We start from the raw sequence: 18474 nt of genomic DNA, 5'->3' as shown, positions 1-18474 counted from the left end.
AGAATTTGATATGTTACCATAGCAAATGCAAACAAGGAATACTGGAAACATATTCATGACTTTTAGAAAACTGCAATATATGGCAGTATTGGACCCCTAGATATTTTATTTTAAATACATGGTTACTTGGAATAGATAGGTGTTTGGTATTTTGTAACCTAACTCTTTTAGTACAATGTAGTACTGGAAAAGATTCATGAGACTACACACATCACAACAATTATTTCCCTTAATGTAAGTATTAAAAAGCTACAGAACTTTCAAAATACCCTTGCAAAACTCTCACTGGCCTTTATAGAAATATGAAGTTGAACTTTGAGTTTTTTTCTTCACCCTGCCATTCTGTTTTTAGTCCAATGGAGGAAAAAATCCACTCTCAACAAACTATTCAAATTAAAATCATGTCTTCCTTTAAGAAAAAAAAACCCATTTGTTTAAAGAATTTATACTCTGCCTATCAGAAGGTTCCCAGGGTGGCTTACAAAAACAAACAAACCAAATTGCACAAAAGGACATTCTGCATCCAAAATAGGCAATTTCCTAAAATACTAGTGTAACTGGAAATGCATGTGGCAATGGGAGTCCAGCACCAAAGCAAAATAACTACCGCCTTGCTGAAACGTGTATCTAACTCCCCCAACAGAGTAAACGTTATGGTGAAGCTGAAAGCCTACCCACTTCAGCCTGCAATCTGCATTACTAGTCAAAACTATGGGCGCGTTCGCATGTCACTTTAAGCCATGGTGGTTTATAAGCTATTCACAGTAGCTTACTTTGAAAAACAGTCCACTGTGCACGTCACACAGCTGGACAAATAAACTACTGTGCATAGCTTATTTCCCTCAATCCCACCCCTCCTCCCTCTGTAGTCCTCCCGCCTGGCTGGGCAGTATCCCAGCTTCCTTCACAGTAGAAACCATATCCGCTGTTGCGCCATGGCTGCATCACCTGCCTCCCTCCAATTGGCCGGCTTCGTGAGAGGGGCATCTTCTGCCATCTCCTGTCTCTGCTGGCTCCCTGCCATTCTCTATGCGGTATCGATCCTTGGCCGTCTCCCCACACCCCCACTGCCCCACCCACCCCACACTGCTCTGATTCTCATGGCCTTCCTTCCAGATCCTCCCTGCTTCCCAATAGGGCTGCCAGGCCTCTGGGCCTCGCCCTGTGTCTCTGGGCAGGAGAGCAGGGGAGGAAATCTCCAGGGGAAAGCTTTCTACCAGCTGCCACCGCCATGGCCCCCCGCTCACCTCAGTGCTGCTTTTGTTCCATGTCTGCTTCCCACCGCTGGCTCCAGCAGTGGCACCAGCCCTAGCAGCTCCTGCCCTGCGCCGCTCCCCCAGGTGGGCAACTGGGTGGCGACAGCGGTGCAGGAGCAGCAATGGCCAGCGCTTGGGCAGGTAAGGACCAAGCAGGAAAAGGAGGAGGCGGACGTGATGGGAGCAGTAGCTGCCGCAGAGCCTGGAAGAGGGTTGGAGGGCGGGCTGCACAAGGTGAGAGGTTCCTCTCCACCCTCCTTTTTCTCCTGTCTGGTCCCCTCAGACAGCATCCACAGGCGCACACCCTCATCGCGCCAGCCCACTCTCGGTGGCAGGGGGGATGGCCCAGGACTGTTGGGATGGCCTGGCAGGTATGGTGATGGAGCAAGAGGGAAAGGAAAAATACATCCACCACAGCAGGGCAGCGGTGGCAAGGTTAAAGCAGGGCCTGGCTTGGCCTGTCCTCAGGCATTTAGGGTAAAGCTGGGGATGGAGAAAGGGAAGAACATGAAGGGAAAGGGCGAGAAGGAAAGAAAGAGGGAAAGAGGAAAGACAGAAAAGAGCATGAAAGGGGTGAAAGTAGGGAAGAGGGAGAGGAAGTCAAGAGTGGAAGGAAGAAAAGGGGGGAAGATATGATAAGAGAGAGGAAATGGCCGGGACAAGGCCCAGGAAGGCGACCCTCTGGAGATCATTCTGAGACACAGCTGAGCTCAAGCACTTGTTTTTTCAGGGACAAAGCTGAGCATAGTTCGTGGGAAGCTGCAAGGAAAACAGAAATCCCTTTATTGCATCTCTGAGCATGTAGAAAAGTCTTCCTCCCTTCAACGCCCCCCGCCCCAACCCTAACTGCAGTCTCACCTACCAAATCGGGATGAAGAGTTTCCAGATGAAAGGCTGGCTTTTATCCAAAAAAGCTTGGCTGACCTGACACCCTTTTAAAAATAAATGACATGGCGGGTTCCCTCCTGTGACAGAGAGAGAAACTTGCCTGGATCTCCCAGCCTGAGCTGCTGGAATAAGGACTTGAGGGCTGTTCTGTCACTTAATACAGTTTAGCAATAATGGCACATATGCATTTCTGATTAACTTGCCTATCTCAAAGACAAGAGAGGTGGATCCCCTTCCAGTTTAACCATGCTTCCTGCATGGTTGCCTGGGAAAGGTTCCTGCCTGTGGGGATGAGTGGACAAGTTGGCATTGATAGGATGGGATGACTGACCCCTTATCACTCTTCTCCCCTTATCGCTCTGCTGCGCTCACCATTAGGGTTGTTTTAAAAAAGTGGCAGAAGGGTGGTGCTTATGGATAAAGTGAGTTTCTAAAATGAATCAGGGTGCAATCCTAGCATGTTAAGCCAGAAAAAAGCCCTACAGCTCCCAGCATTCCCCAGCTGGGGAATACTGGAGTTGTAGGACTTTTTCTGGCTAAACATGCATAGTATTGTGCCCTCGGTGACTGAAAATATGGGATTGTGTTTGTGTACAGGGGTAATGAGTATCTGTGTGATCTTGACTGTTGGGTGGGGAATAAAAGAGAGGTGAGAAATCAAATCCTTCAGCCCTAAGGACCCTTTCTTCAATTAAACAAAAATGCTGTATGAAGGGATGCAGTAAAGAAATGATGGCTTTATAGTGCCGAAATCTGCCATCCATCTTCTCTACCTCCCAGCATGCATATGCATGATGGTATCTCTGCACTGGAGCAGTGGTTTTCAAGACTTTGTTCTGGGAAGCCCTGGAGTTCCTCAGAAGCTTAGCACTGTTGATCTTTCCCTGCAGTGTTGAGGGTGTGTTGCAGGGGCATGTGCAGTCCACGTAAGGCAACACTGAGGCGCAACAGGTTTGGCCAGCACCCTTCATGAGCTCTGTTTTAGATTCTATGGCAAGAATGCCTGTGTGACATTGTACGATTTTATTGCTTTGTACAGCATTTGGTGGTTGTTGTTGTTTTTGCTAGAACTAGTGTTGTAGTTGTGATTGACCTGGATGCTTCTCCCCCCCCCCCCGCCCCCAAGTCATCTATGGACTCATCTCAGCACCATGCAGGTACCACTGTGTAGATGTCAGCAGAAGAACAGCATTTCACATGACTGGGTGTGTTCTGACAGTGGTGGAAACAATGTAAAAATCCCACTACTGTAGTGTGTGGGCAAATATCCTACAATTTTTGTTGTGATTGCTACACATGTGTAACAAATGTGGTCATATTGGGTTTCCTTACTGTTACAGTTGGATGCAATGTTGCACTGTAATTAGTTATATTACAGTCTGAATCAAGGTATCTTGTGTGAAAAGAATAGTTGAACAGAGAAGACATTCATCTTTGAACAGAGAATGATAAACACAAGAAGCCTCAGTGGGGTATGGAAAATTTTGAGAGGAAGCTCCACTAGTCAAGCCTTACCAACAACGGCAGAATCCTAACCATGTCTACTCAGAAGTAAGTCCCGTTGAGTCCTATGGGGTTTAGGCTCCCCTCTTCCTATAATGGCCTTCTGATGATTGGCCTGGGGGCACTTAAACCATTCTTGCCAGAAATGAATAGGCTAAAGTAAATGTTCCCTATCCAGGCTTTGTAAACAGGTGAGAAGGAATGATCCCCTCACTTCAGCTGGACCTGGGAACACCCCCTTTCAGCTAAGATTTCTATCTTAATTTACAACCAAAGAAAGATTTTCTCATTTGGTAGACTTTGTGTTTTTTATTTGAATTACATGCTCTGAGCAACTGTGGTTGACGCTTAATGTATCATGCTTAATGACATCACTGGGTCCCACCCCATGACATCACTGGGGACTATCCCTAGGTCTCAGGTTTGGGCCCTGAAATCTCAGGGCCTGGGATGGTCTGTACCTGGCAACCCAACTTCCCACGCAGTTTTTCCAAGCCCTTCCCTGATCTCCAGCCATGTGCACCAAAAATGGGGTGGGGGCCCAACTCCTTGAACGTTAACTGGAATGGGGTGAAAATTTATATGCGGGGTATCCTCATGGAGAGCCGCCACATGCACTACTGGATAATTGTGTAACTTTGATTTTCGGTGGAAACGTATGCTGAAGCACATAGTTTCCTTCCTCACAGTTCCCTTCCTGCTCTTCCTCCCCCTTCGACATGCAAACCCACCATGGGTTAAATAAATCCTCATGGGTTAAATAAACCATCATGGGTTAATGTGTCATCTGAACCTAGTCTATGTCATCAGTCATGAAAGACTATTTTACTTCAGTGCAGCATATAGCTGTTTGAACCAACTTTCAGTACATTTTAAAAATATTTGTAAGGGGAAATTCCTGTAGAATGGATAATTCTTATTTATTTTGTCCTACAAATTTAAAAGATTCTAACTGGGTGAAAAGCACAGGAAAAAAATCTCCTATGCATTTGCAGAATTGATATGTCAAGAGTTTGTAAGCCCTTTGAATGAACTGAAAAAAAGGGGAGGGAAACTCCAGGGATACAGATTTGAATTAAATATTAGGAAGAGCTTCCCAACTACAACCAGAAGCCAAAGAATTGTGCAATGCATTCCATGAAGCCAAGGAGGGCTTTAATCTGTTATTTTTTGGGGAGAGTAGCACTTCCAACAATGTGACAAACATTTTCTGAAACAGAGGGGATTTTCAAAGGGAGTTTTTGATATGGCAAGAGAGGTCTGCTATTCAAGGGGAGGGGGGAGTTGAAGAACTTCACACTTGGTGTGGATAAGCTACTGGGTATGCCCAAAGTAGCTGTTTGATTCCTAGCTTATAAAAGCAGTTCTGCAATAGAAAACTGCAGAGATAGGGTGTGGTCTCTCTTTCCTTGAAAATTAAGAAAAGCAGCTAGATAGGACAAGTATCTGCCCTGGATACTTTAGGTATAGGATCTCTTACTGCAGGACAGCTGATTTGTCTAACTGATGCACTCTGTCCCTTCCAATCTGAAAATGCTATGAGATTCTGAGACCCAAGAAAATCTCTACTACTCATCAGGAGCAGCAGTTTCTTCGTATGCCGCTCCAATTTTTAAAACATAATAAACACCTCTTCTATTTTAAAACAAAATCTTAAAAGGAAAAATACTGAAGAAATCTTCAGAGTTTGCTACATGTAGTCATTATCTCTGTAGTTAGGAGGGAAAAACATCTTCTGACTATCTGGAAATTGTTTCCTAATAGCAACAACTTGGTACATTAGACAGAGACACAGTCCCCAAAGGAAGTGGCAGGAGTTACTCCTTGAGAGTTGTTTCCTACAATCAGGAAGACTTGAACAATGAAACACAATGTTGTTCCACCTACACAAACAAACAAAACCATTTATGTTTAGATCACTTGATTACAGAACAAGACCTCCGCTCAGACCACCATTTAGCTTAATAGCCATGATTGCTCATAATGCTAAGCCAAAATATCCTGGCTTAATTAAAGCATACTTTAAAGTTGGTTTACAAATCCTAGCTTGTTTGGAAGCAATTAACCATAGTTCCCAGTTCACACATAATTTAAAAAAAAAAACCCTATGGCTTACTATGGCTTTCCGGTTAGTTTCCCCATTGGTATGAAGGAAGGAACAAAGTGGGAGCAAATAGTCTGCATGCACTCACATGCCACTCATGCAGATCCTGTCTTATTAAGACAGGATTCTTCGCTTAGCATTACGTGCTAGCACAGCCAATTACAACAAGCAGAAGACTCCTTGTAGTCAGTTTGACACCGGAAGAACTGGCGAGGAGTCAGGTTTGAATTGACACAGCACTGCATTTCTTTCTTCATTTATCACCTGTGTGAAATCAATAAACTGTGGATTTGACACATCCATGGCTTTGTCTCAGTTTGGCAACCCATGAATCTTGTTTGACTGGGACCTGACAGGATCAGGACCCCCAGACTAATACACTCCTCAAACAAAAGTTCAGAGGATGGTAAGTTACAACAGCTGAAAGATCAGAAAACTACACTGGAATAATGTTTGCCTAACACAGCACTCCATTTTCTTTACTGGGACAGAAGCTAGATGGGATCCTTCTGATAAACACATTAGATGCAATCCCAACCAGATCAATTTTATTCCTATTGAAGAGTTTCCAATTGAAGAGGGATGGGGAATGTGTTGTCCTCCCGATGTTATTGGACTCCAACTCCCAGCATCCCTCATCACTGGCTATGCTGGCTGGGGCTAATGGGAGCTACAATCCACCAACATCTGCAGGTCCACTTGTCTCCCACTTCTGCAACAGAACAAACCCAACATTTCAAAGTGAAATATTTAAATTCAAATCAGTACTTTCTTTCCAAGTCTTGTGTGGAAAAAAAACACTTGGATTTTATATTCTCACAAAATTTAGATGACCTTTCTTTTTCTTGCCAAGTAACCACTCCAATCTAGCAATCTTTGGGCAGAAGAACTCCCCCCATCTGCAAGATCTTTTTCATCCATGTCAATAAAGATAGGTGTTCTGTGTGTGCAAAGGGCCAGCTGTGAACACGTTGCACATTCCAGTACATAAATATTATGAAAATCATCAAACACAAATTTCAAGCCACTTATATTTTTTGATATAACATTTGCGGGGGTGGTGTTGGTGTTGTAATCATATTATATCTGTTTCATCCTAATCGCTGTTCTAGTTTTCTTCTCTAATCATGTGACTCCACAAATTCCCTGCACTGTTCCGATGACCCTCAGTTCTAATTAACATCTACAGAGCCTTAGAAAAACTGGATCATATTTAATTCAGAATGCATTGCATTTTAAAGGATTCTTAGCTGGGGAACGGGGGAGAACATACCCATTCTCAGTCTAGAGATGCCTTCATAGGTTTTATTTTCTCTTATGCAAGTCAGTTCTAGTAATTACAACTAAGAAGAACAAGTTAAAATACAGTACCTCTATCTTAATTCTCTTTGGTGACAGCTCATCCCTTTCTCCACATTTAGACCTAGGAGATGAAAACACATTTTTTTTTACTAGATAGTATATACTATCTTCAGAAAAAAAATCTTTGGAAAAATCCTTGCCCATGAAAAGAGAGATTTCGCTAATTAAATTCCTTATGCAATTCTTGATTTTAGGATAGTTTCACAAACAATTGTCTTACAGTTAATCTACAGAATCAACAGAAGTAGAGTTTACATATTTGAGTGCTCCTCCATATAAAAACTCCCTGTACAAAGAAAACTAGCATGTCAGAGGGGAGATTTTATCCTGTGAACAGTTCTATGCATGTCAGCTGATTTTTGAAAAGTAGTTTTCTACAAAGATTATTTTTTAAAAGTGGTGGGGAAGCACAAACATATCCATGCTCTCAATGCACTTACACATAATGTGAGATGCAGCTGTATGCACAGATATGTTGTGCAATCCTTTCCCCTCAAAAAAGGTAGGCGATTGTGTGACAAATGCCTACGCATGACTGTGTAGTGGAAATGCGCAAACATTCACGTCTCCCCACCACACCTACAGTTAGTCATGTGTATGAACCAGGGCTGTGAGAATTAGACCCTGACAGCAATGCAACAAGAACGAAAACAGATTTTTAATACTTCACAATAAACCCCATTAACGCTATTAGGGTGCGAAAAAATGTAGCTTACTTGGTGGTCCGGTAAGTATATTTGTACGTAACTTCTCGAGAGATTTGCCGTGCCAGTGCAAAGAGCTCATCCCTTCGGGTCAACAGTGCATTATCCTTTACACACAGTTGAGCAGCTGCTTCATTAACGGTGAGCTAGAAAAAAGAACACAAGGAAAGTTTCACTGCCTTAGCCATATCAATTCTAGGGGAAAAAAATATCCCATCATCTGTAAGCATGTTTTGTGTTGTACAAAAACATTAGAAATACATATAGAAATCTGGAGAAATTTCTTCAGCCTGCCATTGTACCTATCTTCTAATACAGAGGTGAGCAATTTGAGCCCCCCAGATGTTTTGGCCTACGACTCTTATCAGCCCTAGCCAGAATAGCCAATGGTGAGGGATGAAGAGAGTTTTAGGCCAAAATATCTGGAGGACCTCTCAAGTTGCCCATCCCTGCTCTAATATATTTACTACAGGTATGTAGAGACCCACTTCCCCAAAAATCCAAAAACCCACCTTTAAATACCATTAAGAACTTTATTTTATCTTTATTAAAAAAATCAGTGTTGAAAATAATATAGATTCCCTTTGAAGCAAATAAATACAACAAAAATAGTTATTGATCAGAGGCAGATGATTTTTTTTAGAACCACAGCTTATTTTAAAATGAGCTATGGATGAGGTAACGCACTGGCAGACAGACTTCAGGATTCTGAGGTCTACTTTATTTCTTACTAGAACCCCGAGGTCCACCAACCACAGCCAGGTGCAAAATAGTGGCTGGGGGATGAAGCCAGTTCTCTACTGCATCCTGTGAGCTATCCACTGGCATGACCTGCATATACAAGTTCAAATCTACAGTTGGAATTCCTCATCTGTAGTAATTCAACAGCCTAACTTAGAAAAGGCCTATTTGTTATTGCTAGTGTTAAGCAACTGGGAATCAGAAAGCCTGTCCAATCTACTGCAAATCGTCCAGCCATCTATCTGTAGATCCTGATCTGCTTGGCCCTGAGGTACAGCACAGCAGGTCTGCATATTATCATGGCTTGGATACAAAGATACCCTTCTGCTAGCAGAAGGCCTCTTCCATTTACATAAGGGTGATTTTTTTCTTTTTTAATAAGTTTTTATTGGTTTTCCAAATAAACAAAATGAAAAGGAGAAAAAATAAAAGTAAATTACATCAAATTTAAACCTAGTTGTTGAAAAAGGGCAGTACATTTAACATATTTTTCCTTTACTTCACATTGGCTGTTTGGAGATTTTCTTTATGGTTCTCCATAACAGCAAAAAAGTATTTAGGGCACAATTCTATCCATGTTTAGACAAAAAAATAAGTCCTACAACCCCCATCATTCCCCAGCCAGCCATGGAGGTGTAGGACTTTTTTCTGTCAAATATGCATAGTATTGCACCTTTGGTCTCTTTCCTGTAATCTGAGGAAAGACTTTGATAGATGTTACTGTTTCACTCCAATTGGGCACTATGTTATTTTGTGATGTTGCCCCCAACCTTTGCATTTATAATTGCTCTAGTTTAACCTGTATGCCCTGCATTGATTAGTTGTCCCTAGGAAGAGTTTCTATCTGGTTTGCACCAGCTCTTCCTCAAGTTTGGAAGAACCCCCACTCCCCAAAGCCTGGTTCTCTGCTGCTGCTCTGGATTGCAGCCTGAAGGTGTGGCCTAGCATTGTCTTTTCATCTCATCAATCCACTTCAGCTCATCACCTCCATTTCATCTCATCTAGTCATCTCATCCATCTCTCATCCTTCTATTACTAAGGGCTCCTTCACATGGAGCTTTTATCCTGTTACTGAGGTCGCTCAATCACAGCAGTTTGCAGGCTCTTTAGATGACGCCGTGAACCTCCAAGGCATCTCCTGCACTAAGTGCCCTTTGTTCCATTTTTAAATAGATCGCAGATAAGGAGCTATCAAATTACCCCATTATGTTCCACTTCAGTTCCCTCCCTGAAAAGTGGAAAAGCGGCAAGAAGAGGAGCAAGATCAATGAAACATATGGAAGACTCAGATACGGGGAGAAGGAGGGGGAAGGGGGAGGGGGGAAGGAAGCACGTGAAAAAGGGAGTCGTCGTGATCTTGCATTTAAAATAGAAGCAGAAAGCCCCGTTTTAAATGCAGGATTGTAGGCTGGTGCAGAGATGCCCTGTAGCTCAGTGGCAAAGCCCCTGCTTTGCATGCAGAAGGTCCCAAGTTCAAGTCCAGCCATCTCCAGGTAGGGCTGGAAAGATTCCTGCCTGAAACCCTGGAGAGCCAGGATTTTAGGCTGGTGTAGAGATGCTCTAAGTATTAATTCTGTATTTATTAGTTATTTATTGCTTATGTTACATTAAATAAAGATGAAGATTTGAGTTATACAAAACTGGATTAGATGTGAGTTTAACTGCCTGGATAGCCATACAGCCCAAAGTGTTGAGGCCAGAATAGTTACTGTGTAAGTCCCTGATCTATACATGAAATAAAGTCATGCAGTGTTGTATAAAAATCAGATACTTTAACTTTGACTTTAGCTAATTTAAGTTGGCCATTTCTGACCTAGCAGAAGAGAAAACAGCCCCAACCCCAGAGAAGTTCTTCCGTTTGCACAAGATCTCAAGATTTTGTATGGGCCTGTAGAGTATATGCTATGGCCTGGATCTTCCTCATTCATCATTTTTCTCACAACTTCAAATACACTGTGGCACTGTACTAGGAAAAGTCTTCCACTGGTGCAAAGGTTCACAGAATAATGCTAATACATTTTCTTCTTCCACTCATGGTTCTTTGGATCTAAGCCAATATAATATATATTAAACATGGGTGAACTGCAGTAGATGCAAAGTAGATCTCCTTTGACAGCCTTTTCCAAGCTGGTGCTTCCAGATGTTTTGAACTACAACTCCTATCAGCCCCAGCCGGCATGGCCAACGGTCGAAATGGTGGGAGTTCTAGTCCAAAACATCTGGAGGGCACTAGTTGAGGGAAGGCTGCCCTATGACAACATCCACAATAAGGAGAAAAAAGTGTGGGGTGGGTGGAAGCATCTTAAACAAAAACCCCCACACCTTTCCCTAATTTAACCACCCGTCTGCGGATGAAAGACTGAAAAAATAATATCTTTGTTCCCTCTTCAGTGAATTGAGATCTATAATGAACCTGTCAGCTCTGATTCATAATATGTTCCACATTTGCCAGACATTACTCACCCTCAGCCATGAGAAAACTGGGGTTAACTAGAGTTGCCATCAAAATTTCACCCAGTTTAATTCAAAGGAAATTTGGGATTTCCCACCCAGGTGAAACATCGAAGGGATTTCAAGGGAAGCCAAATGACAAGCAACATATCTCAGGGAATTTCAGCACATCCCCACGTTATCATGGAACTTCACCAAATGGACCTTCTCAAGCAGAACAATTGCGGAACGGAGCTATTCACACAACACACTAACCCACACTCAGTGGTTGAGCGTGGGTTGTGGTTGAAATGTGGGTTGTTTGTTGAGCCATGGGCTAGAGTGTTGTCTGAACCCAGGACATTTTCTGCAGGGTGGCTTTTGTTAACCACCCTGAACAATCCAACAACAAACCATCGGTTCTCAAGGTGGCTTGTTTGAGGGGAAAAAAGCCACACTGCATAGTTAACAAGCCACCCTGAGAAAAATGTCACGGGTTGAGAAAACACGCTCACTCACAGGTCAACAATCAACCCACAATTAAAAAAACAACCCACACTAAACCACTGAGTGTGGGTTAGCGTGTTGTACGAACCCAGACACTAAGACTACTGACTTTTTTGCAGGGTTGTTTCACATGGCCTAAAGTTAGCACTGTGCTAAAATGCTTCTGGGCATGGAGCCAACAGCAAGAACAGGCAATTAATAGCATTGTACAAAGATGGAATGCCCTATCTTTAAACAACCTAATAAAACGTACTCTAGTTCTGTGGGAAAGAGCAAAAGAATGGAGAGCCAGACCCACCTGTGCTTGCACTGCTGAAACATGGGATTGTGTGAAATGAAGCTGCACACCTGTAAACACACAGCTATGGCCACAGTGTGCACTTTTCGCATGCTGACAAACACATTCTCTCTGCTTTGCACTTTACGGTCTTTAGTGTTATAAACACTGGGGCACATGTAGAAATGTAGAGCCCAGGATCTCTGCACCTTATGAGCCCAGCAGCACCACAGACCTCATCTCAGTGTAACTTAAAGAAAGAGCAGAAGGCATGAAATTACATTGGCCAAGGCTGAGCCCAGTATTGTCTCTTCACAACTTCTAAGGAGCCACATCAGGAACTAAGAGCCACAAGTTCATCTCAGTGACTATTCTAACAAGCCCAATCAGAACAAATCTTCACATCACAAAAGAATGCTAAATAAGGTTATGGGGGGATGCATCGGCTTATGCTGGCGTTTGTCGACATTCGCTTAACGTTGTTCAGTCCGTCTAAAATAGGAGAGATGGGTCTGAGAGATTTAATAAGTATTAACAGAATTAGGAGATCAGAAAGTCTCTGTAAAATTTCTCAAGTGCTGAGACCTTCAGAATGAATGGATTTATATAAAATCATAAAGTAAAACCCTAAGCAGCTCAATCACATTTCAGTGTATGCTTCATTGCCTGCAATCCTAAGCAAATGTACTTGGAAAAAGGTCCATTTAAATCAATGGAATTTACTTTGAAATGAACATGCGTCAGATCAGGCTGTCATCTGTGAGCAATGGTTACCAGTTATCTATATCTAGGAATCTGCGTGTCCCATGATACCACTGCACAAGTGGTATCATGCCCATTCCTCCAGGGAACTCAGTGCAGCATACAGGATTATCCCATTCTACCCTTGCAACTACCATGTAAAATAGATGAGGCTCAAGAGGGCTGCTTGCTCAAAGCCAATTAATAAGCTTCATGGACAGGCAGAACATCTAGCACTTTATCCACTGTACCATGCTAGCCAACTCTAACACTAGGAGCATCCTGAAAAATCATAGTTTTCCTTAAAATAACCCAGGTTTCTAGTCCTTATGACTGTGAAAAAAGGCTCGACAGGTATGTGAATAATGCCTGGAGAATTCTTAGAAACTAAAAAATAAGTCAAATGGAGTGGGATTTTTCAAGGGGGAGGCCTTCTGCCGTCCTTAGCTCCCTGTCACACCTCTATAGTTAGCAATATGGAATTATGCAATATACACCTCACAGAATTCAGATTTAATTTCTTTTTGAGTGCAATTAAAATATTTATTTTTGAGTGCCCTGATCACAGTCAGCTGTAAAAATTAGCACGTGGCACTATAATTGGAATGACCTGTAAATGCTTTCAGATTCTGTCCATTCCATATACCCTTCTTTGGTTGGACCAATCACACATCCCCTTTTCACTTGGGTACAAGGGTGTTCATAATCATGGGTGTTAATCATATCTGTCAAGATTTTGTACCAATTCAAACTTAATTATAGTTGTCAAATCACATACATTTATTCCAACATGTTTGGGTATTCATCCCCTATCTTTCAAATATCATCTGTCATCAGAGTACAAACTTGTACAAACGCAAAGAAATGGCTAAGTCAGACACATTTGATTGCTCTCCTTTCCTGTGCTTTGTATCTCACACTTATTCATGACAGACGTAAGGTCTACGTGTATTTAACAAGCTGACACAAATGGACAGAACTATTACTAAAAAATTGAAAATTTATTCAAACTACAGATTTGACTCAATCTATTAAGCGCCACTCAATTCTAATATATGGCTAAAACGCAATCTATTTTACCTAAGGGACATTAGATCTTATACCAGAGTCATGTCCGTGGTTATTTCCCATTTATTCAAAATAAGTGCATCATCTGAACTTTTTTAAATACTAAGAATGTATAACTCCTGTTCGTCGACTGGAGCTTCTAAATCCAGAATAGAGATGGAAATCAGACTGCTACCATCTTAGAGACATACAATGCTGCAAGAGCACAAATAATCTAATCCTGTGACAAATCAAGTAATAGTGAACAATGCCATAATTTGGAGATGGGGAACACAACATTTTTTCCCAAATAAACTATAGGAAATAAATTTCACTGATGCCACCAACAAAAACCTGTACCTTACAGCTGACAAAGAAATGATCTTTACTGAAAATGCAGGGATGACTTATAAAAAAAAGTGGACCAAGCAGAAAATCATTTCCATATTAGACCAAGAGAGTATCTCTTGCCAGCAGGCAAGAATGAAATAGCATCCATAGCTCAGTTCTAAACAAACCTATACAAAATGCAGAATTTCATTCCCTGGATCTTCGCTTAAGGATTTTCAGATAGCTGGTTTAACAAATATATTTGAGAGCACCGATCGTCAGGCTGGTTGAATGTATGCATAAACAGGATTTGTCAAAAACAAGTCCTGCCAGAAAAATCTGATCTCATTTTTTGATCAAGTAACCTCCCTTGTAGACCATAGGAATGCTGTAGACATCATATACCTCGACTTCAGCAAAGCTTTCAACAAAGTGCCCCATGATATCAGTGGGCTAGATGAAACAACGATCCGGTGGATCCACAGTTGGCTACAGAATCAGACCCAAAGAGTGCTTATCAATGGGACCTTCTCAAACTGGGGAGAGGTAACGAATGGGGTACCGCAGGGCTCAGTCCTGGGCCCAGTGCTCTTCAACATTTTCATTAATGACTTGGAGGAGGAGGTGCCGGGAATGCTGATCAAATTTGCAGATGACACAAAATTGGGCGGGATAGCTAATACTTTGGAAGACAGAAACAAAATTCAAAGTGATCTAGGTAGACTGGAGCGCTGGGCAGAAAACAACAGAATGACATTTAATAGGGATAAATGCCAAGTTTTGCACCTAGGAAAAAGAAACCAAATGCACAGTTACAAGATGGGGGATATGTGGCTCAACCACACTACAAGCGAGAAGGATCTTGGAATTGTTGTCGATCACAAGCTGAATATGAGCCAACAATGGGATGTGGCTGCAAAAAGGGCAAATGCTATTTTGGGCTGCATTAATAGAAGCACAGCTTCCAAATCCTGGGAAGTACTAGTTCCCCTCTACTCAGCACTGGTTAGGCCTCATCTGGAGTACTGTGCCCAGTTCTGGGCACCACACCTTAAGAAGGATGCAGACAAACTGGAGAGGGTTCAGAGGAACCCAACAAAGATGATCAGGGGACTGGAAACAAAGCCCTAAGAAGAGAGACTGAAAGAACTGGGCATGTTTAGCCTTGAGAAGAGAAGACTGAGGGGAGATATGATAGCACTCTTCAAGTACTTGAAAGGTTGTCACAGAGAAGAAGGCCAGGATCTCTTCTTGATCATCCCAGAGTGCAGGACACGGAATAATGGGCTCAAGTTACAGTAAGCCAGATTCCAGCTGAACATCAGGAAAAACGTCCTGACTGTAAGAGCAATACGACAATGGAACCAATTACCTGGGGAGGTGGTGGGCTCTCCCACACTGGAGGCCTTCAAGACGAGGCTGGACAGCCATTTGTCAGGGATGCTCTGACTTGGATTCCTGCATTGAGCAGGGGGTTGGACTCGATGGCCTTGTAGGCCCCTTCCAACCCTACTATTCTATGATTCTATCTATCCTGCAAAGGGTTTGGGGTTTCTTTTTAGATGGCAGGGCATTGCTACAAGTAGAAAGGTAACCTCTCTTGCATTCTCCACTTCAGATGGGCTATATGAGCGCTCAAGCAATATAGCAGAATCAGTCACCCAAAAATGAAAAATAACCCTTTGAAAAGGCAGAAAAGAATAATAGAATAGTAGGGCTGGAAGGGGCCTACAAGGCCATCAAGTCCAACTCCCTGCTCAATGCAGGAATCCAAGTCAGAGCATCCCTGACAGATGGCTGTCCAGCCTCATCTTGAATACCTCCAGTGTAGGAGAGCCCACCACCTCCCTAGTGAGCCCAAGAGAGAATATGCCCTTGTAAACTGTGATGTTAGCAGCACTCTCTCATCGGATGTCCAGAGCACTCACAAAGCCACTTCACCTGTAACAGAGCCGTGACAATCACGGCATTAGCTGAAGGCTAATAAATAGGCGTTTGGCATCAATCTCAAATCCCTGTTTGAACACTGGGAAAACAGCAACTGAAGTCTCCCCCAGAGAGAAGAAATCTGTACCCAAAGGGTTATGGGGGATCTTCACCTCTGACAAGAAGAAACATTTCTATACATTAGCATTGACGACAGCGGATCAGATGGCTGACTGGCCTAATTGCATAAAATGGATGTTTATACTAGCAGAAAGCAAAAGCAAATTTCTCCCACAGAGATGGACCATGATAAAAATCACAGGTGAACAATGGTCGTAATAAAATGATTTTGGAACAGGCACCTTACTAACCTTGTCACAGTCTTACTGTGCTAACAGCACTGCGGAGTGGCAGTAGGTTTTCAAACCCCTTAAGCATGGGTTTCACTGACAAGTACCAGGGCTAACAGAAAAAAATGTTTATTTGAGGAACAATGAAAACGCATTTACAATAAACTGAAGTCTGGGATGAACTAGTAATCTCCTAAACCCATCCCCACCGAGCCAATTCCTTCTATCCTCTTCCTCTTCCAACTGTCAACCAAACAAATTCCCACCAGCACCCCAACTGTCATTCCATGCCCCAATAAGAACTGTGATTTATTTTTCTCATTGAGTGCTATCGTAAATGACAAAGGACCCTTTCCAACTAACAACTCGGTGAGTGAAGATGGACATATTTCCATTTATACATGTCTATTTGTACTGTTTCCATAAGTGAGAGATCAGCCATTTTTGGCTCCTCCCCTCTGAGCTGTTTCCATTCCAGCCGATCATGATATTTATTATTATTTTTAATAGATTTATATACCTCTTACCATATCTCTAATATGACCAATTCCGTCCAGTTACATTGCAGCTTCATTACATCTGGTCATTTTAAGAACCTTGTCACATTAAGAAACGGTGCTTTAGTTCTCGTTTTCTTTTCCCTCCCCTTTTCCTTTTGTGCCATTTCTTTTTAGATTGTAAGCCTGAATGCAGGTACTGAACTTGAGCACACTCCGGGAGAGAGCGGAGGACAGGAAGGCCTGGCATGCTATGGTCCATGGGGTCACAAAGAGTCAGACATGACTTAACGACTGAACAAAAAGCCACTTCAGAATCTTTTATGGCCTAAGAGCTGAGTATAAATGCTTTAAATAAACAAATAATTGGTTTGCCAGAGAGAATGGACCGAAATGTGTTCTATAGGGTGCAATCCTATTGAAGAAGTCAGTAGCCTCCAAATCAGAGGCAACCGACTACGCAATGCAGGGCAGATGGAGGACAGAGGAAATCATCTCACCAGCCCTGCATTTGTGGCCAGATGCACGTTATTGTGTGTCCAGCTGTGGCTTCAGGGAGGGGGAGGGGGAGGGAGGGGGCCTGAAGACCAAATAGGAAGCTGTTGAAAACAGCTTCCGTGGTCTCCTCCCCTCCCCACCGCCAGGAATGCCCCGTTTTCGCCCTCTCCGTGCTTCGTTTAGCAGAGATGGCACTGGCATGGAAAGAACTGCACCAGCTATAAGGGTGCAGGGAGTGTGGTTTCTGGGAACCGAGTTTGGATGACCTTGGTTCCTAGAAACTAAAAAATCCTATACCCGTCTAGACAGTGCGCATCTCTACACCAGCCTAAAATCCTGCATTTAAAAGGGGGCTTTCTGCTTCCATTTTAAATGCAGGATCACAACGGACTCCCTTGACACGGGCTCCCCTTTCCCCCTCCTTCTCCCCCTTATCTGAGGCTTCCATGTATTTCATCTATCTTGCTCCTCTTCTTGCAGCTTTTCCATTTTCACGGAGGGAACTCAAGTGGAACACAAGCAGGGTAATTTGATAGCTCATGATCTGCGATCTATTTAAAAACGGAACAAAGGGCATTTAGTGCAGCAGACGCCCTTGGAGGTTCACAATGTCATCTAAGGGGCCCCCAAACTTCCGTGAGTGAGCAATCTCAATTGCAGGATAAAAACTCTGTGTGAAGGAGCCCAGTGTCTATTGGCCATAGGATTGCTCTCTTAAACTGTTAAGGGCACTTTACAAAGCATTAGTGCATGCAGGAAGCAAAAAATCAAAACCTTACTTCTTTTTGTTCTCAAAGGTATTCAGTGCAATATTTTTTGCTATTAAATGTTTAATGGATTATTAATATCAAATATGGCATGTGTGTGTCACATCCTACTCAAAATATATTTTATAGTAATTGACAGGGTTTGTGGCAGCCAATTCCTTTAGAACCACTCTCCCCCCAACCGCACTCACCACATAACTACCATATTCAGACTGATTTTTCTCAGCAGCCAAATATACAGAATTTTAGGCTATCAACTCAACAATTTTATTTTATTTATTAATTGAATTTCTTAATCGCCCATCTGGCCAGTCATCTGGCCACTCTTGGCGATGTACAATAATACAACAGCTTAAAACAATAAAATTCCACATTAAAACATCGTATTTCTAAAAATACCCTAACCCACCCCAAATGCCTGCCTGAGCAACCATGTTTTTAATGTGTGGCGGAAGCTCATTAAAGAGGGGGCACGGCAGAGTTCCCTAGGGAGGGAGTTCCACAGAGTGGGGGCCACTACAGAGAAGGCCCTCTCCCTCGTCCCCA

At 42.8% G+C, this 18474-nt stretch overlaps 1 protein-coding gene across 2 annotated transcripts in view; it reads right to left on the bottom strand.

Annotated features, from left to right (window-relative positions):
• NAB1 (NGFI-A binding protein 1) overlaps positions 1-18474 on the bottom strand; it is a 58812-nt gene that overhangs the window by 19727 nt on the left and 20611 nt on the right. For both annotated transcript variants that reach the window (XM_084816254.1, XM_084816261.1), the window contains exons 3-4: positions 7830-7963; positions 7123-7174 (exon numbers count right to left, since the gene is read on the bottom strand). In XM_084816254.1, the coding sequence (XP_084672380.1) occupies positions 7123-7174; positions 7830-7963 (186 nt within the window). The remainder of the gene's footprint in view (positions 1-7122; positions 7175-7829; positions 7964-18474) is intronic.

This window comes from Heloderma suspectum, chromosome 1, assembly GCF_057233095.1.
Source record: "Heloderma suspectum isolate Gila_16-S chromosome 1, 16-S_ref, whole genome shotgun sequence".
Lineage (NCBI taxonomy): Eukaryota > Metazoa > Chordata > Lepidosauria > Squamata > Helodermatidae > Heloderma > Heloderma suspectum.
Note: the sequence above shows the minus strand (reverse complement) of the source record. Positions and strands in the feature narration are given on the sequence as shown.